Here is a 27,581-nt window from a genome sequence, read left to right on the forward strand (position 1 = left end):
GCCTAGCTTTCACAGGTTTTCTTCTCTTCAGCAAGTTCCTCAGTTCTTTCAGTTCTGGCTGCTAAGTTATTAGCAGGGTGGTTATAAAGGGGGATGGTCTAAAGGTGACTGAAGACAGATGTTAAATTTGAGGGTTTTCTTACTTTCCAGGTTGCACAATTTCGGATCTTAGAAGGCCTGACGGTAACAGCATCCTCCTCTAGGACCGAGGTTAGTAAAAGCATAGCCTTCAACTTACCAAGGGGGGAAAGGAGGGGTATCTGGGACTGTGTGTGATGGTGTGAGCGAATGTATGGAGATGAGTCAATTAAGTGCTGACCAGGTCCCCTTAACCATAGTTCACCACCTTGGCTAATAGAAGGAGCTGCCTTACACTCTGCTATCCAGAAGAAGACAAATAAAATATATATTTAGCTGACAATGAAGATACAATTTCAAGTGAGTAGAAAAGGAGAGGGGGTTGGAGGAAGCTGAGAACAATGAAGATAAAACATCATTCTTGACTTTTTGAGGAAGTGTTTGATTTTCCAGCATGAGGGGAATTATGTAAATCTGAATAGTGGTAATATCATAACCCCACCAGAGCATATTTTATGTCATAGTGAAATACACATCTGAGAGCTGTCCAGTGGGTATTATTTTTGAAAAAGCTGTCATCCACAGAAGGAAGGCAGGTACCGGCAAAATACTACCCTCTCAAATATACACTCTATATAGAACTGAATATTTTATAACCTGAATTGAGATACAAGAAAGTAATTCAGAAATCACTCAACAGATCTGAACGTTTCAATGCTATAAATTGTTATTTTCAAACAAGGGTCACTTAATAAAATACAACCTTGGTAAGCAACAGCTGGTGCTGGATTTTCCATCCCATGCCACCACATATATATCTGCCCGAAGACACAGGATGTTCTATGGGATTTGTCATTTTCACTTTTAACAAAGTGCTAAATCGGAACAAAATTACATTTTTCATACAGCATTTAATGCGACTGTGTTAAACATTTAGTCACATTTAATATAATCATTTAAGAGCCTAGCAGATGAAACTGTATTTCACAGAAACAAGGATAAGTTAAGATCGAGACACAAAGTATGTGCTCTGCGGTCACTGGAAAGCACTTGATCACCATAATTAAGGTGGCCAAAGGTTTCTGATCTAATTAAAAATAAGGAGTCATATAAGAAATGGCTTTATTAGAAAAAAACGTAGAGTACAGGTGGCTAATATCTATCAATGATACACCTCTTGGCTATTTTATAATTAAAATCTGATATAGGCTTTAAACTTCTTTAGAAGTTAGTGGCATTTCTTCCTTTTCTGATATGTGGCTTAGGGAAGGAGTTATCTTCATGTAATAGACACCCTTTATTTCTTTTCATAGTTACAATTAATCAGTAGTTTAGCACTGGCACAAAACATAGAGGGAATTACCTAGGCAGTGCTTTCTGTGTAAGACATCACACTTCTAACCCCAGACTCAGGCACACGTATGCCATTGATACAGTTTTTAAATACACTATTATCACTCAAGTTCCACATTATTATTACCTAGCAGTAATTAAATTAATGTGATCATCTGTAACCTAACAAAACCTCTGAAAGAAGTTTCTCTCTTCTCCTTTTTTTTTCCTGTTAGATGTGCAATTCCAAGCAAATGTGCAGTATGCAGTATTGATTTCCAGTCTCTTTTCAAAAACTCCTTCAAGTCTGTGCTATTAAACTGAGACAACCACATCAAGATAGAGTCTGTCATAGGATTCCCTGAAGCACAGAATAAGGAGGAGACTGAGCAAACACGACCCGGGAAGGCACCAGTTGAACCAAGACAACTCTGTAAGACAAAAACATGCAGTTGTAAGCATTCATGTGTCACCAGCAGAACACCACCTGTATGCTGGGAGCAACCTGCTTTGCATTCAAAAGCACTTATAATAAATGCGCCCTGGAAGGCCTGAAAACCGGATTTCAATAAACAGTGACAAATGTGGAGTCTAAGTGACGCATGTAATATGTTACAGGGCTTTCCTGTGGAATATTTTTAATCAGTATTGTTAATGACTTTTCATCAATTTAACCCAACTTGACTTTGGTGGCCAAAAAAAAAAAAATCTATTACTTCAAAGAAAGAAAAAGCAATCACCTTTAAATGTTAGTTTAATTGTTTTTAAAGTGCCCCCTATCACCATCACTCTTGTCCTTGTTTAGAAATATCTGATGGATTAGAAAGACAAGAAAGTCGCCTGAATTTTGAGATAACACTTTTAAATTTTTTTGGAAAGAGATATCTAATTCTCAGCAAAAAGTCAAGTAGTAATCGCTGTAAAACAGAGTAGAAAATACATACATACATACATACATACATATATATATATAAAATAAGTAAAATGTAAAAAATGAATCCTAAATTCTACTCTCAGAGAAACTACTGTGAATACTTTGGTTTCTTTCTAGTCTTTTTTTCCTACTAACATAATGGTTATGTATGATGACAATTACCAGACGATTTACAGGAATCATCTAAACAGGCAATTCAAATAATGTTGTTTTTTGATTTAATGGAATTGAGAACATGCTTCTTCAAAAATGCTCATTCACGAATTCAGGACTCTCCAACAGGCCAATCCTGGGCCTCCTGCTACCCAAACACACATGCTTGCCCTGCCGACTGTGCTGTCTCTAGCTGCTTCCTCTGGCTCCGGGGGCCTTGGAGCCGGGCATCTGTTCAGCTTCCTTCTATCCCAACCCCCTCTGTCAGTCAGACTTGAGGCTTCCGTGCAGAAGTGAGCAGCTTCTTGGCATAAAGGGGCTGGTGGCGGGGGCGGGGGGGATAACTTCTCCAGTTTAATAGCCATTTAGCAATTTCAATGAAAAAAATAAAAACACAACAAAAAGTGAAGGAAACACGTTCCCTGGTCCATTTTTTCCTTTGGGCACGGCTATAAGTTTATATTTTCCCTCTGTGCTTCTACAGAATGCTAATACTGCCTTAATCTTCAAAAATCATCCTAAAGGTTTCTATGCTGCTGCTTTAGATTAATCCATAATTCATACGGCTAAAAGAGCAATTTATGCTCAGGAATGGAAATCAGAAAACCAACTAGTAAGGAAAGGTGCTGAAGTACCTTTTTTCTCCTATAATATGTTCGCAAAAGCAGCCTCCCTAACCTCTCAATTTCTGCATTTTCAAAGTCAGACATGCTATTCTATAGCACAGAACAAAGACGTATATTTCAATGGTATTATCATGCAAAGCTGTTTTCTGTCCTTTACTTGGACTGACTAGAATCTAAACACTCAGAAACGCTGTGATCTCTGGGATCTTGTCTTTATTCTAATATTCCCTGAAATGACGCACCAAGCATTTTCTGCTTTTATATTAACCATAAAGCCTCTGGATTTCTGATGATAGTTTTAACAAGCAAAAAGAAGCAGTGAAAAAATACGAAAAGAAAAAGTAGTAAAATAGAGATAACAGCATACTGTTTATACTAAAAGTGAGCGTTTTTTACTTTAAGGTCGCATTTTAAGCAATAGCTAAAAGAAAGTACGGCACTTGAAGTCTACAACAAAGATGTTTCCTAAACTTTAGAGACTATTTCACTGGGAGCTACAGCAACACACATGCAGCAACAATCAACTTGTCCTAGCTCTCCTTAAACCTAGAAATTAGTCAAATATTGCCAAAGCAGACCTTTATTTCATCAGAATTGTAAAACGATTCCTTCTACCTGGGTTCAGATGAAATCTCTAAAAATAACTCAAAATTGCTCTTTAGTGTCTTGGTTTGTTGGTTGGTTGTTTTTCACTATTGTGCCTCTCTCTGAGAAATCAAATCCACCCTTCACTAAGTTCACCTGGCTTAACCAACTACCAGTGTTCTTTGAAATTTTTGCCTTTTTAGAGAGAAAAAGGTCAGGGATGGAAATCTCTGCATGTCCCCACTGAAAACCATTCACATAAACCACACCTAAGGGGCTCTAATGTGCAGGAAATGGCTTGCTTAAAAGTTCAGTCTGGGGGCTTCCCTGGTGGCGCAGTGGCTGAGTCCGCCTGCCGATGCAGGGGACACGGGTTCGTGCCCCGGTCCGGGAAGATCCCACATGCCGCGGAGCGGCTGGGCCCGTGAGCCATGGCCGCTGAGCCTGCGCGTCTGGAGCCTGTGCTCCGCAACAGGAGAGGCCACAACAGTGAGAGGCCCGCATACCGCAAAAAAACCCCCAAAAAACTCAGTCTGACTTGGCAGAGCAAAGTTGGCTGTGGTCCTTTGGAGCCCAGTGCCGTGACGTAATTAAACCAACAGAGTCCTTACCCATCGCAATTTTCTTTTTTAGCCTTTAAAGTGAGCACAGTTTTCCAACATTCCTTCCCTTTGCCTTTCACTAGAGGAACTATAAATCCATACTGCAAGCCCCCATGACTTGCCTCTACATTTCTGCTGGCTCTCTGTCATCTCCTGTGCTTCAGCCTGAGGACTCTGGCAATTTCCAGTGAGGCAGGTGCTATAGTTTACTCAGAGCTCTGCACCAAATGGTGAGGCTCTGCTGGAGCTGAGCTAATTAGGATGAAGGACCATTCTACTTTTCACCTCATCTTTCCCTGCAGTGATGTCACACTTTTGGCTTCAAGTACTCGTCTGGTTCCAGACACTATCTTCCAGAACCAAACTTCTAGTTTCTTTGGTGATTTAACCAAAATTATGGTAATTTAACAAAATTGTCTCCATTCTCTCTCAAGAGAAGCCAGCTGACACCACAATTTCAGTGTGATGCCCCGCTCCCTTCACTCCAGGTTAATTATCCAATCGCTTTGACCAGCACATTGCATTATTTTACTTCTTAGATATAAAATTACTTTTCACTAGTCCACATCTGTTGAACCTGTTCTCCTGGTAACCACTAGACAATACCTCCCTCCTCAGCACACAATGCAGCCTCCAATTCATGGTTGGCTACTTCAAAATGAAAGGACTGAGGTAAAACCTTTCATGTTTTTAGCCAAAACTTGCTGCAAACCTTCTAGAAAAACAACAACAACAAAAAATAACAGCCAATACAAACTACAAAACAAGGTACAAACTGTAAAACAGAACATTAGAATACATTTCAGAGCATATAAAGCATACAACGGCATTTCCAAATTGATTTTGTACGTGAAGTTATTAGAATAAAACATCACTGTGCTGTCTGAAATACTCGCTGAGATTCACAAAGCAAACATCATAGGAAGCAACTCAGTTTTGCAAATGTGCTTATATTAAGGAGCAAGTAACTTTTTCTCAAAGTGACCTTAAAAAACCCAAGTCAGAAAAACTCCAAGAACTCTTTGACATGGTCCAGGTTCCCAAAGCAGAGTCAACACAGGACATGGGAAACTCTGTGACCCAGGGCTCTAAATAGGCCAGTGGCATTGGTATAGAAGCCTGTGTGACATTCGCCATCAATGATGGCAATGGCCATAATCAACAAGCAAATCACCAGTGGATCCTATCTTGCCAGGCAAGGCACTCTAATGTGGTCATTTTGGGGTTAGTCTGTACAGCCCTGAAAAGCCATATCTGATATAGTCATCTACCAGATAGCACATGGTGGGAAACCAAAAACTCTAGTCAGGAAGTTGAGTACTTCCTTGAGAAGTGACCTAAAAAACCGCCTATCTTTATGATGATTAAAAATCAAGCCCTCCAATCATGTCACTAGTAGTTGAATTCTGACACATAACTAACTTCTGGGTGAGTTTTTCAAGTTTAAAATGACTGAATTATGACATTCAAACACTGGCTCTAATGGAAGGGAATTCATTATATAAAATGTTTAGCAGACTGGGCTGCGGAACTAAAAATTTAGGAAATAATTTTATATAGTTTTCAGATTTGTAATTTAGGTATCATCATACCTCAGCTATAAGGCATGTGGACTTTTGCTGTGGGACTTTTGGGGCGAGATCAACTAACTATAAGTGAAAGAATCTCAACAGAGTTTTCATAGTTCTAGGAACCTTTTAGCCTTAGAGAGTTGTGGGGTATGTTTGTGTGTATTCATTATATGCACTGACAAATAAGCACATAAAAGCATTTCTTTAAAATAGAAGCCTAGATGTTTAAATTCCTATCATCACCAGCTAATTATCCAGAAGGAAACAAAACGTTTGGTGAGTGCCAGCTGTGCCCTGGTCTAAGCTCTTTCACATTCATCTTCTCATTAACTCTAAAATGTCAAAACACACTGAGGTTTTTTTTGTCCTGAAAACCATCCTGTTCGATTAATTTTTATTTAAAGTTTTATTTTTCACAATACTCATGGAGTTTAGGCAGAAACCTTTAATATCTACATAGATATGTATAAGAACATATGATCAGAAACCAACCCAGAAGAGGGAAGCTTTTTCCCCCCAGCTAGATAAATCCTTGATTATATCAGTGAGATAGAAATTAGCAGAAATGGTGCTGTTTCTTCCACTGCCTGTGCCAAAGAACCAAAAATGTCTGCTTGTATCTGGTCACTATAAATCTGCAAGATGAGGAGTGAGCACTGACTGATGTACAGACACCAGTCTCTGTTGAACAAATTGGAAGCTGCACACTCAAGACCCAGGAGAGTGATAGAGACACTCTGCTTGCCGAGCACAATGGTAGGAGTGCACTGGGCTCCTCCACAGTCAGACAGCACAGGGGTAGTTCCTGCTTTAAACGGACCAACAAATACATGTTTGTTATACTCTATAGACCACGTGCAAGAGGTCTATTCGGGGATAACATGATCTGGCATCTACTGTTGTTGTTTTTAAATGCTGGGAAGACAAAACAATTTCCACCCAACAGGAGAAACCATGCTCAGCCGGGCTGCAAGGACCATTCAGCCCACCTGTGTCCATGAGCTGGAAAACCGTTGCTACCACTCTAAGGGCAACAGCCATCTCTGATACTTTACCAGGCAAAAAAAGAGAGGCACTGAGCCTCCTAGTTTCAACTATGACACAGCTGAAGTGGGTTAAAGCTGATAATGTAATAACTGTTAGGTGATTCTGTTTAGAAAACTAATTGAAGGCAAAGACCACATACCTGGTGATGGCATTTTCCCTAATGGAAACACGTTTCCAGGAGGACAGTGAAGAGTGGTCTGACTTTATTAATATCACTTGCCTTCGAAAATGTCACTCTCTTTCATAGGATAAACCAAACGTATATCAGGTTTAGCAAAGTTGAAACCTTCTCTACCTGTATTACTGATGGACAGAAATGATCTAGTTTGTTGTTAATTATATTACGAAATTAATATATCATTTGGATGCTCTTTGCTGTTAGGTGAAAGTGCTATGTCAAAAGCTGTCCAAAACCCAGGGAGATTGTTTCATCAGCTTTGAACGTTTCAAAAATTTTTTTTCCAGTCAAGGAGGTTATCATGGCTACTATTTCAATTATAAGCCTGTCAGAATTCCTAGAGACAATTAGGTCTCTTGGAGGGTCACATTTTAGAGCATTTCTTACATTTAAGTCTTATAAATTAGATTCTTCCATGTACAAATTATCCAAATTTACTGTATCTGATGAATAGTTAAGAAAACAGCAACCAGAAAAAAAAGTAGTAATATTCAATTATTTAAGACAAGGAAATAAAATGGGATATAAACCTAGTAGAAATTAATAAAAGATTTATATTTAAGACTCACAAGTATAAAATTTTAAAAGTCTAGATGTATAAAATAAGTATAAATCCTTATTTTAACATGTAAAAAAGAAGTCTAGATAATTGTGCCCCAATTTTCTAAAATAGTGAGACAGAATTTGGACCACAGAAAAGAGGATATCAGAGAAAACCAAACAACTGCAAAACAGAGCCACTACAAACCCGTAGACCTCAACACCAGTGGGGCCTGCCTTCAATATGCCCAGCAAGCTTTCCAGCTGTCCCTGCAGCATCTCCTCCCACCCCCTCAAAAGCTATTTTAAAGTTTCATTCTCTCTTTAAGCCCCTTCTCCACTACCTTCCCACCAACTCTTCATAGATGAACTGGCTTCTAAGCCGAAAGTTGGTGCCATCAAGAAGGAGCTCCCTCAACAATGTGCTCAGCACAGGCCTCTGCTTCTATGCTACACACACGGCCTTATCTCCACCTCCTTTCGTCCAAGGCTGACTCCTCTACTTGGGTTCAGGAACCCAACCCTTCTTCCTTTGTAAGGACGTCCCCCTTCTTTAAAGGTGTACCCCTGGGTTCTAACTGCAACCTTCTTTTCACTCTTATACCTGCACTGACCAATTTGGTAGCCACATATAGCAATTTAAATGTAAACAAATTAATCAAAATGAAAATGAGAAATCCAGTTCCCTAGCTGCATTAGCTTCATGGGATAGTGGCTACTGTGCTGGACAGCATAGATAAAGAGCACCTCTGTTATCATAAAATGTTCCATTGGACAGAGCTGTCCTATACAGGTGATCCACTCTTTGGGTGATCTCTCATTCATCTGCAAAGCTTTAAACTACATATATACCCCTGACCTTAATTTCTACCTAATGTTAAGACAGTAGAGTTGAAGTTTTTTTTTTTAAAAGCAAGATATCAGTGGTTCTCAATGAGAACCAGCATATTAGAATCAGCTGGTGGGCTTTTAAAAGTAGAAATGCTGCCACCCCCCCCCTCCTCCAAGTTAATTAAATCAGAAACTTTGGTGGGGGGGGCAGTGAGGATGCATTCCATCAGGCTGGATGCCTTTCAAGAAAAGCAACAGAAGATATTTTCTTCGCATGTGAAAGCTCAAATAAAGTAATTTGCCTTAGTGGGAATTCTCCATATAAATTCCCTATACATCAGTGCCACAAAGCTCTCTCCTAACACATTTAGATAGTAAATAAAAAGTCAAATTTCTTACCTGTGTGATAAAATGTGAGAAAAAACAAAAGTACTCCCATGAACATATTACTTAAAAAAGTGACAACTCCACAAGTAATTCCTTCTGGAACTGGGTAGACAGTTTCCACAAAAAGCTCAAAAAATATAGGTATACTGCTATTGAGGAACACTCCCAGGAGAATACAGGAGGCATACAATGTCACTAAAATAAAAACACAAACATTTTAGTTTCATAAGAGCAGCAGTGAGTCACATCAGATGGATATTCTGGGTGTTCTCTTTCATGAGTATCAACTCTGGAATTGCATCTCTTCTCAGTGGTAGTTGAAGAACTTCCACAAAGCTTCACACATCTGTCAGATCTTCACGCAGGTTTTGTGGAGTAGATAGGAAAAGGTTCTCTTGCTGGATGATTACCAGTTTATTTGCTTTATCTTTTTGGTGGATTACTCCAAAGCACAGAAACAATTTTTACCACTATAATTTAAAGGTTTCTTTCCCCTGAGTCACACTCCTGGCATATTGAGGGATAGGTAAAATATAGCAAATTAAGACAAAATCTAGACTCATTCTTTAACTTTAAAGAGAAGTTAAAATCTAAGAAAAAAATGTAAGAAACGTTAAGTGTAACTAAAAATTACATATTTTAAGACTGGTTAATAACAGCCCTCAAGCATAAAATAAAAATTATCTGCTGTGTAATTCCTGGAGAAACACTTAAAATAGAAATAGTCCTCAATTTTAGAATGAGTTTCATGTCAAGAGTTTTCTAAAAAAAATACATGACTTTTTTGGAACAGAGAAAAAAATTTTACCTACAAGTGTATCATTAATAGTGGCTAGGATCCCAGATAAGCCAATAAATAGCCTATTAACCCAATCTATAGTGAAATCTTTGAATAAGGACACTGTTCTTTTTCTTACAGGAATGTTTAGAGAAATGCACCCCACTCCAAATAATTTTATTAATGCTCTTTGTATACAAAGCTTCAATAATTTTAATTTGAAGGTGAAAACAGAATCAATGAGGAAAAAATGATACCCTATTTAGAAACCTAAAACATCTCCCCTTAGACTAATAAGTATATCATGCCCACTGATGATAATGAGTAGCAATTATTCTAACCCTGAAGTTACCAGGAAAATATTTTTAATAAAAATATTTGTTAAGTAAAAATATTTATCTGCAGAAACCGCAGAAAGTGAGGGAATTACCCTAAATCTGTTATGTATTATTCATAGAACATATCAAATTACCAGAATTTACTAAACCCGATTGCAATCATTAACAATCCCTAACATTGTTGAAGAGGTAAAAACAAAAACTGTATCTACTGTTTTCTAACAGCATTTCTCTAATTAATCTCAACTCACACTTCCTCCTCCAATTACACTAGCCTTTCAGGATTACAAAATATTTAACACATTCTAGTACCACAAATAGCTGATGATTACTTTGAGTTTCTTTGATTAGAAGGCACATGGAAATAGAGAACAAAAGGATGATGGTAAATAAAGAACGCATTGCTGGCTAAAGCAGTGACCAGGCTATTCACAGGATTAAATGAGAAGCATCTGATGGATATAAACACATGTAAAACATGAAGCACTTTTCAAGAGTTTCTTAAAAAGAAAACAAAACCCCACACCTCATGCTCACTGTATATTTGCTGGACATAGATCACACAAATCAATCAACACTTCTTACAAATGACTCATTAGTGGTACATTAGGAAATCTAGGGATGGAATATCACTGGTAGCTTTATAGAGTATTCTATCTACAAAACACTTTATACTCATTTATGGTCAGTCATGGTAACCAGAGCAGAGACCACTACTGACTCCAAAGCAGATGAGCCTAGAAGTTTAAGATGAAAAACCACTGAATATAGCACAGAGAACTATATTCAGTATCCTATGATAAACCATAATGGAAAAGAAGATTAAAAAAAAGAATACATATATATATATATATATATATATATATGTAACTGAATCACTGCTGTACAGCAGAAATTAACACAACGTAAATCAACTATACTCCAATTAAAATTATTATTAATAAAAGTTATTAATTTTAAGAAGAACTTACTAGTCATTATACACCCAGCATTTATCCCAAAACACAAAACACACTAGGTTTTTAAAGCTAATAAAATAAAGAGAAACACTTTAAAACAAAAGATATATAAGCGAAAAAGGTACAGAAGAGTGTGTTAAGGGATACAAACACACACACACACGCACATATACACCTGTTTGTAAATGTATAGAGTTCTCTGGGAAAACTCAAGAAACTGACATTCAAGGTTGCCTCTAGAGAGGGAAATTGGGGGCCATGGGACGGTAGACATTTTTCATTATATACCCTTTTCCTACTTTTTGAATTTAGTTTTTACTATGTGCATATCTTACCTACTTAACAAAATAAAAAAAGAGAAGTGGCATTGTAAACTAACAAATTGGCAGCTAATCCAATTCTACTTCATGCAGGTTTGTTAGCTCCCTGACTCAGAAATGGTTATCACTGGGTGAGCTGCCCCACACACCAGCTATCTACACCCAGAAACCATATAACCCAGTCTTGGTCCAGGATCCTCGACATAAATATTCCCACCTTATTTATTAGAATTCCTATTATATGTAGGATAAGTGGGCTGAGACTGCTGATATAACCTCAGAGGCCAGAAATTAAAAAACCAAGCATTTTCATTCAATTCTCTCATTCTCAGTGTTTGCTTCTTGTATTACCATAAAAATGATGACCACAAGGTTGTTTTACACTGGCTGGATATATATGCTGAAATCACTTGTTACTGTAGAAACTAAAGAATCAAACTAATTTACACGTAGGGGATTGGTTCAAGATGGCAGAGTAGAAGGACGTGCTCTCACTCCCTCTTGCGAGAACACCAGAATCACAACTAACTGCTGAACAGTCATCGACAGGAAGACACTGGAACTCACCAATAAAGATACCCCACATCCAAAGACAAAGGAGAAGCCACAATGAGACGGTAGGAGGGGCGCAATCACAGTAAAATCAAATCCCATAACTGGTGAGTGGGTGACTCACAGACTGGAGAACACTTATACCACAGAAGTCCACCCACTGGAGTGAAGGTTCTGAGCCCCACGTCAGGCTTCTGAACCTGGGGGTCCGGCAACGGGAGGAGGAAGTCCTGAAGAATCAGACTTTGAAGGCTAGCGGGATTTGACTGCAGGACTTCGACAGGACTGGGGAAAACAGAGACTCCATTCCTGGAGGGCACACACAGAGTAGTGTGTGCATCAGGACCCAGGGGAAGAAGCGGTGATCCCATAGAGACTGAACCAGACCAACCTGCTGGTGTTGGGGGGTCTCCTGCAGAGAGAGAGAGTGGCTCTGTCTCACTGAGAGGACAAGGACACTGGCAGCAGAAGTTATGGGAAGTACTCCTTGGCATGAGCCCTCCCTGAGTCTGCCATTAGCCCCACCAAAGAGCCCACGGAGGCTCCAGTGTTGGGTTGCCTCAGGCCAAACAACCAACAGGGAGGGAACCCAGCCCCACCCAACAGCAGTCAAGTGGATTAAAGTTTTACTGAGCTCTGCCCACCAGAGCAATAGCCAGCTCTACCCACGACCAGTCCCTCCCATCAGGAAACTTGCACAAGCCTCTTAGATAGCCTCATCCACCAGAAGGCAGACAGCAGAAGCAAGAACTACAATCCTGCAGCCTGTGGAACAAAACCCACATTCACAGAAAGACAGACAAGATGAAAAGGCAGAGGGCTATGTACCAGATGAAGGAACGAGAGAAAAACAACAAAATGAAGCAGAGATAGGCAACCTTCCAGGAAAAGAATTCAGAAAAATGATAGTGAAGATGATCCAACGCCTTGGAAAAAAGAATGGAGGCAAAGACTGAGAAGATGCAAGAAATGTTTAACAAAGACCTAGAAGAATTAAAGAACAAACAAACAGAGATGAACAATACAATAACTGAAATGAAAAATACACTAGAAGAAATAAACAGAATAACTGAGGCAGAAGAACAGATAAGTGACCTGGAAGACAGCATGGTGGAATTCACTGCTGCAGAACAGAATAAAGAAAAATGAATGAAAAGAAATGAAGACAGCCTAAGAGACTTCTGGGACAACATTAAATGCAACAACATTTGCATTATAGGGGTTCCAGAAAGAGAAGAGAGAGCGAAAGGACCCGAGAAAATATTTGAAGAGATTATAGTTGAAAACTTCCCTAACATGGGAAAGAAAATAGCCACCCAAGTCCAGGAAGCGCAGAGAGTCCCATACAGGATAAACCCAAGGAGAAACACACTGAGACACAAAGTAATCAAACTGGCAAAAATTAAAGACAAAGAAACATTACTGAAAGCAGCAAGGGAAAAATGACAAATAACATACAAGGGAACTCCCATAAGGTTAACAGCTGATTTCTCAGCAGAAACTCTACAAGCCAGAAGGGGGTGGCATGATATACTTAAAGTGATGAAAGGGAAGAACCTACAACCAAGATTACTCTACCCAGCAAGGATCTCATTCAGATTCGATGGAGAAATCAAAAGCTTTACAGACAAGCAAAAGCTAAGAGACTTCAGCACCACCAAACCAGCTCTACAACAAATGCTAAAGGAACTTCTCTAAGTGGGAAACACAAGAGAAGAAAAGGACCTACTAAAACAAACCCAAAACAATTAAGAAAATGGTAATAGGAACATACATATTGATAATTACCTTAAACGTGAATGGATTAAATGCTCCAACCAAAAGACACAGACTTGCTGAATGGATACAAAAACAAGACCCATATATATGCTGCCTACAAGAGACCCACTTCAGACCTAGGGAAACATACAGACTGAAAGTGATGGGATGGAAAAAGATATTCCACGCAAATGGAAATCAAAAGAAAGTTGGAGTAGCAATACTCATATCAAATAAAATAGACTTTAAAATAAATGTTACAAGAGACAAGGAAGGACAATCCATAATGATCAAGGGATGAATCCAAGAAGAAGATATAACTATTATAAATATATATGCACCCAACATAGGAGCACCTCAATATATAAGGCAACTGCTAACAGCTATAAAAGAGGAAATCAACAATAACACAATAATAGTGGGGCACTTTAACACCTCACTTACACCAATGGACAGATCATCCAAACAGAAAATTGATAAGGAAACACAAGCTTTAAATGACACCATAGACCACATAGATTTAATTGATATTTATAGGACATTCCATCCAAAAACAGCAGATTACACTTTCTTCTCAAGTGCACACAGAACATTCTCCAGGATAGATCACATCTTGGGTCACAAATCAAACCTCAGTAAATTTAAGAAAATTGAAATCATATCAAGCATCTTTTCTGACCACAATGTTATGATATTAGAAATGAATTACAGGGAAAACAACGTAAAAAACACAAACACATGGAGGCTAAACAATACGTTACTAAATAGCCAAGAGATCACTGAAGAAATCAAAGAGGAAATCATAAAATACCTAGAGACAAATGACTATGAAAACACGACGATCCAAAACCTATGGAATGCAGCAAAAGCAGTTCTAAGAGGGAAGTTTATAGCTATGCTCAAGAAAAAAGAAACGAGAAAAATCTCAAATAAACAATCTATCCTTACACCTAAAGGAACTAGAGAAAGAAGAGCAAACAAAACCCAAAGTTAGCAGAAGAAATCATAAAGATCAGAGCAGAAATAAATGAAACAGAAACAAAGAAAACAACAGCAAAGATCAATAAAACTAAAAGCTGGTTCTTTGAGTAGATAAACAAAATTGAAAAACCATGAGCCAGACCCATCAAGAAAAAGAGGGAGAGGACTCAAATCAATAAAATTAGAATGAAAAAGGAGGAGTTACAACAGACACTACAGAAATACAAAGCATCCTAAGAGAATACTACACGCAACTCTATGCCAATAAAATGGACAACCTGGAAGAAATGGACAAATTCTTTTTTTTTTTTTTTTGCGGTATGCGGGCCTCTCACTGTTGTGGCCTCTCCCATTGTGGAGCACAGGCTCCGGACGCGCAGGCTCAGCGGCCACGGCTCACGGGCCTAGCCACTCCATGGCATGTGGGATCTTCCCGGCCCAGGGCACAAACCCGTGTTCCCTGCATTGGCAGGCAGACTCTCAACCACTGCACCACCAGGGAAGCCCTGGACAAATTCTTAAAAAGGTATAACCTTACAATACTGAACAAGGAAGAAATAGAAACTATGAACAGACCAATCACAAGTAATGAAATTGCAACTGTGATTAAAAATCTTCCAGCAAACAAAAGTCCAGGACCAGATGGCTTCACAGGTGAATTCCATCAAACATTTAGACAAGAGCTAACACCCATCCTTCTCAAACTATTCCAAAAAAATTGCAGAGAAAGGAACACTCCCAAACTCATTCTATGATGGTTCATGCCACCATCACCCTGATACCAAAACCAGACAAAGATACTACAAAAAAAGAAAATGACACACCAATATCACTGATGAATACAGATGCAACAATCCTCAACAAAATACTAGCAAACAGAATCCAACCACACATTAAAAGGATCATACATCATGATCAAGTGGGATTTATCCCAGGGATGCAACGATTCTCCAATATATGCAAATCAATCAATGTGATACACCATATTAACAAACTGAAGGATAAAAACCATATGATCATCGCAATAGATGCAGAAAAAGCTTTTGACAAAATTCAACATGCATTTTTTTTTAATTTTTTAGGCTTTGCAGCTATTTTATTTACAAGTATACACTTAACACAACGAAATAAACACTGACATACTGAAGCCTAGTTAATAGTAGTGTAACAATATGTATCATTTGGATGATTACATTATTTTAAACAACAAACTACACTGAAAAATTAATGCAATAAAATTCTTGGTCATAATATTATTAAGAAATACAATATATAAATTGAAAATATGATTGCTCAAAATTTGAAAATGGAAGTGAACTCATTTGGACCAAGTCAGAGTTTAACATAATCTGAAAGGAGGGGGTAGGAGAGAAGCTCTGACCCAAATGAAATCTTTCAGGTTAACAGAAGAGAAATGAAGCAGAGTTTATCTTAAAGGAAAATGGGCAGGTTGCCTCCTCAGGCAGGCCAGATTCCCAGTGCCCTCAGATTTTGCAGTAGAATCACATCACCAAGCAGGAAGACTTTCCTTGTGAAGCGGCCCCATCAATTTTCTCTGCCTCCAAAATTATCCTTCTAAAAACATCAACAGCAGTCTGATTTTCTTTAGCAGAAGATTCCAGAAAAGCTGCGTTCCAAGATTCTGCTAACGCTTTCCCTTCTTCATAACTGATCACCCTTTCCATATGTAGGTCTTTCTTATTCCCAACCAACATAATAGGTATCTGTACTTTCCCCACCATATCCAACAGTTTGCCATGGATAACTTTGATCACTTCAAAGCTTTTGATTGATGTAACAGAATACACAAGAATATAACCATTAATATCTATGGAGTATGTCTGAGGAAAGATGGAATATTCATCCTGCCCAGCTGTATCTACAAGTTGAAGATGATATTCTTGTCCATTTACTGTGATCAATTTTGTGAAACTGTTTTCTATGGTTGGATCGTAGGAATCAACAAATTGGCCTTCAACAAACTGAATCGTCAATGAGGATTTCCCCACAGACCGGTAGCCCAGGATCGCGATCTTCCGGGACTTGGACTGCGGCATCTTAGCGGCCTCCTCAGCCCCGGGCCAACCACATCAACCGTGGCGGCGGCGGCTCCTGTGCTGCGATTGGTGGCGGCCGCGCCGGGGCACAGCGGCATCCAGGGGCGGGGCGGGCGGGCGCGGCTGCCTAGGCTCCTCGCTCGCGCGCCCCTCAACATGCATTTATGATAAAAACTCTCCAGAAAGTGGGCATAGAGGGAACCTACCTCAACATGATAAAGGCCATATATGACAAACCCACAGCAAACATCATTCTCAATGGTGAAAAACTTAAAGCATTTCCTCTAAGATCAGGAACATGACAAGGATGTCGACTCTCACCACTATTATTCAACATAGTTTTGGAAGTCCTAGCCACTGCAATCAGAGAAGAAAAAGAAATAAAAGGAATACGAATTGGAAAAGAAGTCAAACTGTCACTGTTTGCAGATGACATGATACTATACACAGAGAATCCTAAAGATGCCACCAGAAAACTACTAGGGCTAATCAAAGAATTTGGTAAAGTCGCAGGATACAAAATTAATGCGCAGAAGTCTCTTGCATTCCTATACACTAATGATGAAAAATCTGAAAGAGAAATTAAGGAAACACTCCCATTTACCATAACAACAAAAAGAATAAAATACCTAGGAATGAACCTACCTAGGGAGACAAAAGACCTGTATACAGAAAACTATAAGACACTTTTGAAAGAAATTAAAGATGATATCAACAGATGGAGAGATATACCATGTTCTTGGATTGGAAGAATCAATATTGTGAAAATGGCTCTACTACCCAAAGCAATCTACAGATTCAATGCAATCCCTATCAAATTACCAATGGCACTTTTTACAGAACTAGAACAACAAATCTTAAAATTTGTATGGAGACACAAAAGACCCCAAATAGCCAAAACAGTCTTGAGGGAAAAAGCAGAGCTGGAGGAATCAGACTCCCTGACATCAGACTATACTACAAAGCTTCAGTAATCAAGAAAATATGGTACTGGCACAAAAACAGAAATATAGATCCATGGAACAAGACAGAAAGCCCAGAGATAAACCCATGCACCTATGGTCAACTAATCTATGACAAAGGAGGCAAGGATATACAATGGAGGAAAGACAGTCTCTTCAGTAAGTGGTGCTGAGAAAACTGTACAGCTACATGTAAAGGAATGAAATTCTTGGTCTTCCCTGGTGGCACAGTGGTTGAGAGTCGCCTGCTGATGCAGGGGACAAGGGTTCGTGACCCGGTCCGGGAAGATCCCACATGCTGCGGAGCGGCTAGGCCCGTGAGCCATGGCCGCTGAGCCTGCACGTCTGGAGCCTGTGTTCCGCAAAGGGAGAGGCCACAACAGTGAGAGGCCCGCGTACTGCAAAAAAAAAAAAAAAAAGGAAAGAAATTCTTTTACACTCCCTAACACCATACACAAAAATAAACTCAAAATGGATTAGAGACCTAAAGGTAAGACTGGACACTATAAAACTCTTAGAGGAGGGGGCTTCCCTGGTGGCGCCGTGGTTGAGAGTCCGCCTGCTGATGCAGGGGACATGGGTTCGTGCCCCGGTCCGGGAAGATACCACATGCTGCGGAGCAGCTAGGCCCGTGAGCCATGGCTGCTGAGCCTGAGCGTCCGGAGCCTGTGCTCCACAGCAGGAGAGGCCACAACAGTGAGAGGCCCGCGTGTCGCAAAAAAAAAACACAAAAAAACAAAAAAACTCTTACAGGAAAACATAGGAAGAACACTATTTGACATAAATCACAGCAACATCTTTTTTGATCCACCTCCTAGAGTAATGGAAATAAAAATAAAAATAAACAAATGGAACCTAATGAAACTTAAAAGCTTTTGCACAGCAAAGGAAACCATAAAAAAGACAAAAAGACAACCCTCGGAATGGGAGAAAATATTTGCAAACGAATCAACGGACAAAGGATTAATCTCCAAAATTTATAAACAGCTCATGCAGCTCAATATTAAAAAAACAAACAAGTCAATCCAAAAACGGGCAGAAGACATAAATAGACATTTCTCCAAAAGACATACAGATGGCCAAGAAGCACATGAAAAGCTGCTCAACATTGCTAATTATTAGAGAAATGCAAATCAAAACTACGAGGTATCACCTCACATCAGTTAGAAGGGGCATCATCAGAAAACCTACAAACAACAAATGCTGGAGAGTGTGTGGAGAAAAGGGAACCCTCTTGCACTGTGGTGGAAATGTAAATTGATACAGCCACTATGGAGAACAGGATGGAGGTTCCTTTAAAAACTAAAAATTGAATTACCATGTGACCCGGCAATCCCACTACTGGGCATATACCCAAAGAAAACCATAATTCAAAAAGACACACGCAGGGCTTCCCTGGTGGCGCAGCGGTTGAGAGTCCGCCTGCCGACGCAGGGGACACGGGTTTGTGCCCCAGTCTGGGAAGATCCCACATGCCACTGAGCAGCTAGGCCCATGAGCCATGGCCGCTGAGTCTGCGCGTCCGGAGCCTGTGCTCCGCAACGGGAGAGGCCACAACAGTGAGAGGCCCGTGTACCACAAAAAAAAAAAAAAAGAGAAAAGACACATGCACCCCAATGTTCACTGCAGCACTATTTACAATAGCCAGGTCATGGAAGCAACCTAAATGCCCATCGACAGATGAATGGATAAAGAAGGTGTGGTACATATATACAATGGAATATTACTCAGCCATAAAAAGGAACGAAACTGGGTCATTTGTAGAGACGTGGATGGATCTACAGACTGTCATACAGAGTGAAGTAAGCCGGAAAGAGAAAAACAAATATCATATATTAACGCATATATGTGGAACCTAGAAAAATGGTAGAGATGAACCAGTTTGCAGGGCAGAAATTGAGACACAGATGTAGAGAACAAACATACGGACACCAAGTGGGGGAAGCAGTGGGGGTGGGGTGGTGGTGGTGGTGTGATGAATTGGGAGATTGGGATTGACATGTATACTCTGATGTGTATAAAATGGATGACTAATAAGGACCTGCTGTATAAAAAAAATAAATAAAAGTAAAAAAAATTTACACAGGAAAGGGTTAAATTAAGATCTTCATAGTCAGAATGGGGGAAAGGTAGCTGTGTCAGGATAGATTTAATAGTTTCCCCAGTGTTCTGGGACATGCATAAAGTAAAACCTGATTATTATGTGTCTGAATTTGACTTCCATTTGAATTTTCAGTTAAGAGTCTGATACTGTATCTTTACACACTGGTTTGGCAGATCCAGTGGGTGAATGTCATCTATTAAAAGTCAGGCAGACAAGATAATTTCCTGCTCATCAGAGAAGTTCAATACATGATCATTAAATATTTCCATGACTTTCTATAGTACTGATACTAAAATTAAAATAAACTGCCTTTCAATTAAAAAGTCAAGGTAATATAGCAAAACAAACACAATGCTGACACAGATTTTTTTTTCAAAGAAGCTGATAAAATTTCAGAGGCTCATAATTTCAATTGCAAAAAACAAAGTCCTCTGTACCACAAAATACAGTAACAAAGGCTGTATTTCAAGAATATGACTTGGATCATAACCCTGAAAGAACTCTTCTCTCCACCCCTGCTTCCAGTGACAAACCAAATTACTGAACTTTAGGGAAGTAAAACTACGTATGAATACATTTTTATTAATCAAATCACTCAAACCTTAGGTGATCAGTAGTTATAAAACAAATCACAAAATTTTAGCGAAGATGTATTTCTACTCAGCATTGAATGAGATTCTCAAGATATCAAAAACAATCACAACTTCAAATCTTAAATTTATATAATTTTTAAAACAATTTTTAAAACTGCTTTTAAAAATATTATCATATTTGACTAGCCTATCAACTCTTTGAGGCAGGTAAAGTAAGATGAAGTGCCTGAAATTCTGAACGTCAAAATGACTTAAATAGAAACAATGTAAATTACCAGTGCTAATAACAATAGTATAATTAAGGCCTACAGAATCTAGCATGCTTTCCACCAAGCCACTGTATCAGACTGAAAAAAAATTCTTCTTTTATAATATTTCTTTTATTCAATGGTATTGACACAAAAGGAATGCTTCTCAAATCTGTATTCCACACAGAAGCTGGAAGTGACTGCTCATAAGACAGATGACAGAATAAAAAACAGAGCACCAAAAGGTTACAGACAAAAAAAGATGAAATTTAATCATGATAAATGTAAAATGGGTCCAAAAATTATTGCTTAGGTATACAATAGGGAAAAGTTAGCTCAAGCCTTTCTTCAAAACCATTAAAAAAAAAAAAAAAGCATTTATCAAGTGCCTCTTATATGAAAGCAGCTATGCTGGAACAATAAATAGGACACTCTATCCTCAAATCATTCCTAATCTAAAGGAATATGATGGACACCTATGGGCTCAGCAGCCATTTATATGCACAGTGTTAAGATAATTATACTTCATTCTCTTTAAAAGAAACCAAAAAAAGCTATGAGAAGCCACAGCTTCCTAGCATTAGGTGCCAAGTGCAGCAGGGAAAGTGTGCCAAATTCTAGTAATACTGTTTAAGGAGGAGCCTGACAAGCTATGGTAGGTTTAGAAGACAGTGACTATGCTTGTTGGTGGTGTGGAATCTATGGCTGATGAGGAAAGGTTATGAGAATTGGGGGATGTTTAGATTAATGGCAAAGTCCAGACATGACTGACATATTCAAATGTTCTGAGGGCTGCCAACAGAAGAGGGACGTGGCCGACTTGCTCTGTGGGAGTTGTGTTGCTCCAAAAAGTAATAGCTTGATAGGAGGAAGAATTTCCCAGGACCCAGAGCTGATTAACAAGGGAGGTTTTCATTCAAGTTGTGGTCATATGAACATACATCTGGATTGTAATGGAAGAGACTCATTTATTGAGTAAGTTGTATCAGATGATGACTAAGGTTCATTTAAGTAGATCAATAACAAATTTAGATACATGTAAGTAAAGAGCTTAACTAGGATATTAAAAACAAAAACCTAAAAGGTGTTTCTTAGTGGGTAAGAATAATAGCAAATTTTTTACAGTTTTATTAAGAAGCATTATAAATATGAAATAAGGATTATAAAATAACAATACATTTTTTATCATAAATTATTTTAATGATTAGAATCAAGAAATTTCCCTAAACAGTAGGTAACATTAATACACTTTATTAGATAAATTTTTATTATTGTACACACTGACTGAATTTTTATTTGATGATAAAAGTTAGGAAAGTGGGGATTATGAGATTAGATATTTATTAAAAATATTTATAAAAACTAAATTAAACTTGATATTGCAAGTGAAAATACTCCTTTTGGAAATAAAGACATACACATAAAGGCAAACAGTAAACATTCAAAAGTTTGCCAACTACAGAGCTTTTCATGTTTTGGGCATGTTGAATATATAAAATACATATGTATGTATATACACATACACTGATATACATTTCTATATCATTGAGCTGTGCCTTTCTTCTCAGCCTCACATTTTCTTCCTAAAAATGATTACTGTGGCCTTCATGGTCTATCACTAATTAAAATACGCAGTACGGGAGTTCGCTGATGGTCCAGTGGTGAAGAGTCTGCCTTCCCATGCAGGGGACGCGGGTTCGATCCCTGATTGGGGAACTGAGATCGCACATGCTGCGGGTAAACTAATCCCGCGCGCCAGAACTACTGAGCTCGTGTGCCTCAACTAGAGAAGAGAAAACCCGCGTGCCACAACTGGAGCGAAGTCTGCGCACCGCAATGAAAGATCCCGCGTGCCACCACTAAGACCTGACGCAGCCATAAAAATAAATAAATAAAATAAAATAAAATAAAAAGTAAAATAAAATATGCAGTAATGAAACTGGGGTTCCAAAAGAGGAGGGGGCATATTTTGCTGCAATATTCATTAATGGTGATGGTTTTCTTTCCAAGTGTTATTACTTTGTGGGTGTCCCTTGTTTAGTCCCTTTGGTGGCAAAGTTTAGTCCTATAAAGACTGACAGTTATGTTTAGACTCCCTTATGACTGGAAGCCACAGTTACTATCTTGCAGAAATGAAGCACAACTAATAATTCTTTGAAACAGTGGGCCCAGAGTAGAGATTGGTTGGGAAATCAGATATCCTAAGTAGTATAGGTTTATCAGTAACCTTTAAGCTCCCAAAGAATGACATATGGCTCTGCAGAAGGCAATGTACTATTAACTCATGGAACACTGACTGATCACCTGGTCAAACCCTCTACCTTCAAGAAACACAAATTCTACTTGAAGACTTATTTCTCTTCTTGAAAATCTCCATGGATAAACATTTCATGACCTCAGTAAGAAGCGTTTATCTGAGCATTTCACAAATCCATTCTCGTCTTTTTTTTTTTTTTTGCGGTACGCGGGCCTCTCACCGCTGCGGCCTCTCCCGTTGCGGAGCACACCGGACGCGCAGGCTCAGCGGCCATGGCCCACGGGCCCAGGCGCTCCGCGGCATGTGGGATCTTCCCGGACCGGGGCACGAACCCGTGCACCCTGCATCGGCAGGCGGACTCCCAACCACTGCGCCACCAGGGAAGCCCCCATTCTCGTCTTTTAATCCATGTTCTATTTCTGCCTCTTAATCAATCATGAACATGAGTAATTCACTTTTAGTTCATAAAACTGAAAATAATAATTCACTCCTTAGCCTTCTTTCTTTAACGCTTAAAATCCCTAATTTCCTTAATAATGTGCATTTCTTTAATCATGCTCATCCTTTTCTGAATTTTCTCATCTCTCCCCATTTTTAGGCAAGTATATGTTTTTATTTCTTTGCATGCTATTAAAATGGGACATAATTATCTTAACAAAGGCAAAATGCATGAAAATATATTAAGAGGATTACTCTCTAGCCTATACATGTCACATGCCTTTCAATACAACCAAATATATTTCCTTTCTTCAATTATCACTTAAAGCCAGCTTGTAGTCGGCTATCACCCTCAAGGGGCTTCTATCTAGCTAATCACCTCCCCTTATCCTCCCCACCCATTATCTGTTTCCGACATCACCATCATGGCATCTTAGTAACTTGCATTCAATGAAGAAACTCTCCCAAAGAATCTTCTGTTAAACAGTCAAGTTACACTGTTTCAGCAAACTCAACACCAAAGTGCTAACATTTTTCAAAATGCCATTTTCAAAGTATTCATCTATTTGGTGAAAAATGACATGTGAATTGTGGCTAGCATGGCTAGAAATCTAGTTCTCAGATAAGGTGAATAATGTATTTTCATAATTTTGTTTACAGCATAAGCTTCAAGATTTTGAAACTCATATTATCTAGTCATGAGTTTATTTACTGCCCTATTACAGCTAATTCAATTAATGAAGATATAATACAATATTAAATATTGAGTTTCCCTAAAGAAATAATAAAAGCATACCACTGAGAGCCTCCAAGAGGATGTATGTAAGCAAGTACATATACCAAAATAGTACACCTTTAGATAGAATGGAATGATCCAGCTTTTCTTCTATAGAGATGGCAACAGTAATATCAAGATCAGTGGACTCTACAGAAAGATTGCATTAGAAGGTTCTAGCAGTAGTAGCACTTATAACACAAGGGTTGAACAAAATTAATAGCTTTTAATTTATTATGTCAACAGTTACAGTTAATGTGTATATTTTCAAACACTTTTCATGTAAATTCTTCTGATTTATAAAAAGTAATAATAGAAACACTAAGTTTGCTAGAAACTGGAAAAAGACTAGACATTTTCCTGATTAAAAAAAAGAATGACTCTGGTAAAAAAAGAAACATGAATTTGCCATTACTGACTTTAAATATCAGCCTAAAGGTCTAGATGTGTCTATAATTAGATTTTGTAGTAAGTTCCCTTTCATGAAACCTTTTTTACTTAAAAGGAATTAGGTCAGATTTTTACAAAGGCTGTAAGAGTATCTATGACAGATTTATTCAAATTCTCCATTGTTCCATTAAAATATGCCCTTTTGCCTTCTTACAGCTAGTGCTGAATAACAGAGTGGCTAAGCTTCCTGACTATTATTGGCAATAAGTCATATCTACTGAGATTCAAAATGGAGACAAAATATACTTCATTCATTCACTCATTCATTCATTATTCAGGGCTTATGCTAGGTACTGGGGTGGGAGTTGGGGGTCAGAATTTAAAAGGCAAAAGTCCATGCTCCAGATTTTCAGACTGGTAGGGAGATAAGACATATACTCAAGTAACTATTAAGTGGTATCGGGAAAGAGAAAAAGAATACTATGATAATTCAGAGAAGGTATGTGAACAAATTTAGTCCTTAACCTAGTGTATTTGTAAGTTAAAAATGCATCTCTGTAGAGCAGAAACTAATACAACAATGTAAAGCAATTATACTCCAATAAAGGTACTAAAAAAATGTGCCTTTCAGGAGTTTCTAAGTGACATTAATAAACGGACTTACATTCGAAAACAGTATAATTTATAAATTCAATGGTTAAGATGTCTACCTCAAACTCAACCTCTCAATTCTAGCCTTGATTTAATTTAGAATTCTGCTTTCCTTTCTGTCCAACATAATTATTTTTAAGGACAGAATGGGAAAACAGTCTTGACTGGGGTCAATTACATCAATTTTCTTTAAAGATTTAAAAAGATGCATAGTTTTCACAATAAATGCTGGAGAGGGCGTGGAGAAAAGGGAACCCTCCTACACTGTTGGTGGGAATTTAAATTGGTACAGCCACTATGGAGAACAGTATGGAGGTTCCTAAAAAACTAAAAATAGAACTACCATACGACCCAGCAATCCCACTACTGGGCATATACCCTTGGAAAACCATAATTCAAAAGGAGTCATGGACCACAACGTTCATTGCAGCTCTATTTACAATAGCCAGGACATGGAAGCAACCTAAGTGTTCATCAACAGATGCATGGATAAAGAAGATGTGGCACCTATGTACAATGGAATATTACTCAGCCATAAAAAGAAATGAAATTGAGTTATTTGTAGTGAGGTGGATGGACCTAGAGTCTGTCATACAGAGTGAACTAAGTCAGAAAGAGAAAAACAAATACCATATGCTAACACATATATATGGAATCTAAAAAAAAAAAAAATGGTTCTGAAGAACCTAGGGGCAGGACAGGAATAAAGACGCAGATGTAGAGAATGGACTTGAGGACATGGGGAGGGGGAAGGGTAAGCTGGGATGAAGTGAGAGTGGCATGGACTTATATACACTACCAAATGTAAAATAGATAGCTAGTGGGAAGCAGCCGCATAGCACAGGGAGATCAGCTCAGTGCTTTGTGACCACCCAGAGGGGTGGGATAGGGAGGGTGGGAGGGAGATACAAGAGGGAGGAGATATGAGGATATGTGTATATGTATAGCTGATTCACTTTGCTATAAAGCAGAAACTAACACACCATTGTAAAGCAATGATAGTCCAATAAAGATGTTAAAAAATAAAATAAAAAGATGCATAGTTTTCAAATATATATATATATATGTTTTCTGATTATAAAAGTAAAACAGGGGCTTCCCTGGTGGTGCAGTGGTTGAGAGTCCGCCTGCCTATGCAGGGGACGCGGGTTCATGCCCCGGTCTGGGAGGATCCCACGTGCTGCGGAGCGGCTGGGCCCGTGAGCCATGGCCGCTGAGCCTGCGCGTCCGGAGACTGTGCTCCGCAGCGGGAGAGGCCACAGCAGTGAGGGGCCCGCGTACCGCAAAAAAAAAAAAAAAAAGAAAGTAAAATAAATTCAGTGTTACAAATCCAGACAAAAAAGGAGGTAAGGGGCTTCCCTGGTGGTGCAGTGGTTGAGAGTCCGCCTGCCGATGCAGGGGACACGGGTTTGCGCCCTGGTCCGGGAAGATCCCACATGCCGCGGAGCAGCTGGGCCCGTGAGCCACGGCCGCTGAGCCTGTGCATCCAGAGCCTGTGCTCTGCAACGGGAGAGGCCGCAACAGTGAGAGGCCTGCGTACCACAAAAAAAAAAAGGAGGTAAAAAGCTAAATCTCCTCCATCCAGAGATAAAACTGTTAATTTTATCAGGTTAAACAGAAAATACATGAAATTTAATAAACGTATTTTCTTATAATGAATATTCTGCACTTAATTCAAGGGAACAAATCTGTTCATCATGTACTCACGACTATATTCTTGTGAAATCTAACATATGCATACATGTCATACAGTATCACAAAAAACATTTGAGTGTAATGCTATGAACAAACAGAGTTGTAAACTAAAACTGTTCCACCAGAATGTTGTACAGCTGCTAAAGTTGAAACTATACCAGAATAAAAAATTCTGGCTCACGACACTCGACAAAATTGCTCAAAACCCTAATGAAGGAATGTTAGTATATTAAAAGTGCAAAGTATCCAAAGAAAGATTACTCTGGACAACTGGGATTTATAGGCAAAGCAATAAACACTGAAAAGAGGGAATCCCAGCAGGATGGTACAGAGCAGAGGTTTCCAAACCTTCCTTCTCAGCACCCTTTGTATCTCAGTAATTTTTTAGTGGTGCCTCGAGGCCAAAGGAAATAGCTAACAATTCTGTTAACTACATGGTTAGGTCGAAACAATTTAATAAATATATATATGTCCTAATAATTTAGTGGCCATTAAAAAATACTCATATATTGAAAGAAATAGATTTTTACTTCATTCTTAACCCCAATTACTTACTAATGGGATGTGTACATCTGACAGGCACTACGCAACTTCTCAAATCTTGTAATCAGAATGACACTGCCACCCTCATTTCCTGTTCCACACTTATTACTGTGTGGAATGATGTCCCCTCCTTCCCCCAAAAGATATTCATGTGTGAATTCCTGGAAACTGTGAATATGTTTCCATACATGGCAAAAAGGATTAAGGCTGCAGATGGAATTAAGGTTGCTAATCAGCTGATTTTAAAATTGGGAGACTATCCTGGATTACCTGGGTAGACCCAATGTAATCACAAGGATCCTTAAAAGTAGAAGAAGG

General features: G+C 38.7%; 1 protein-coding gene and 1 pseudogene across 2 annotated transcripts in view; both read right to left on the reverse strand.

Annotated features, from left to right (window-relative positions):
- Nucleotides 1-802: 802 nt before the first annotated feature.
- SLC49A4 (solute carrier family 49 member 4) overlaps nt 803-27,581 on the reverse strand; it is a 96,086-nt gene continuing 69,307 nt past the window's right edge. Inside the window, exons 8-9 of the mRNA XM_007449699.1 lie at nt 8,877-9,059; nt 803-1,841 (exon numbers count right to left, since the gene is read on the reverse strand). Of these exons, the coding sequence (XP_007449761.1) occupies nt 1,726-1,841; nt 8,877-9,059 (299 nt within the window). The 3' untranslated portion in view covers nt 803-1,725. The remainder of the gene's footprint in view (nt 1,842-8,876; nt 9,060-27,581) is intronic.
- Nucleotides 15,635-16,757, reverse strand: LOC103069618 (GTP-binding protein Rheb pseudogene; annotated as a pseudogene). Its single transcript, XR_014368605.1, has one exon. The product of XR_014368605.1 is annotated as a GTP-binding protein Rheb pseudogene (transcript).

Source organism: Lipotes vexillifer, unplaced genomic scaffold (assembly GCF_000442215.2).
Source record: "Lipotes vexillifer unplaced genomic scaffold, Lipotes_vexillifer_v1.1 scaffold1378, whole genome shotgun sequence".
NCBI lineage: Eukaryota > Metazoa > Chordata > Mammalia > Artiodactyla > Lipotidae > Lipotes > Lipotes vexillifer.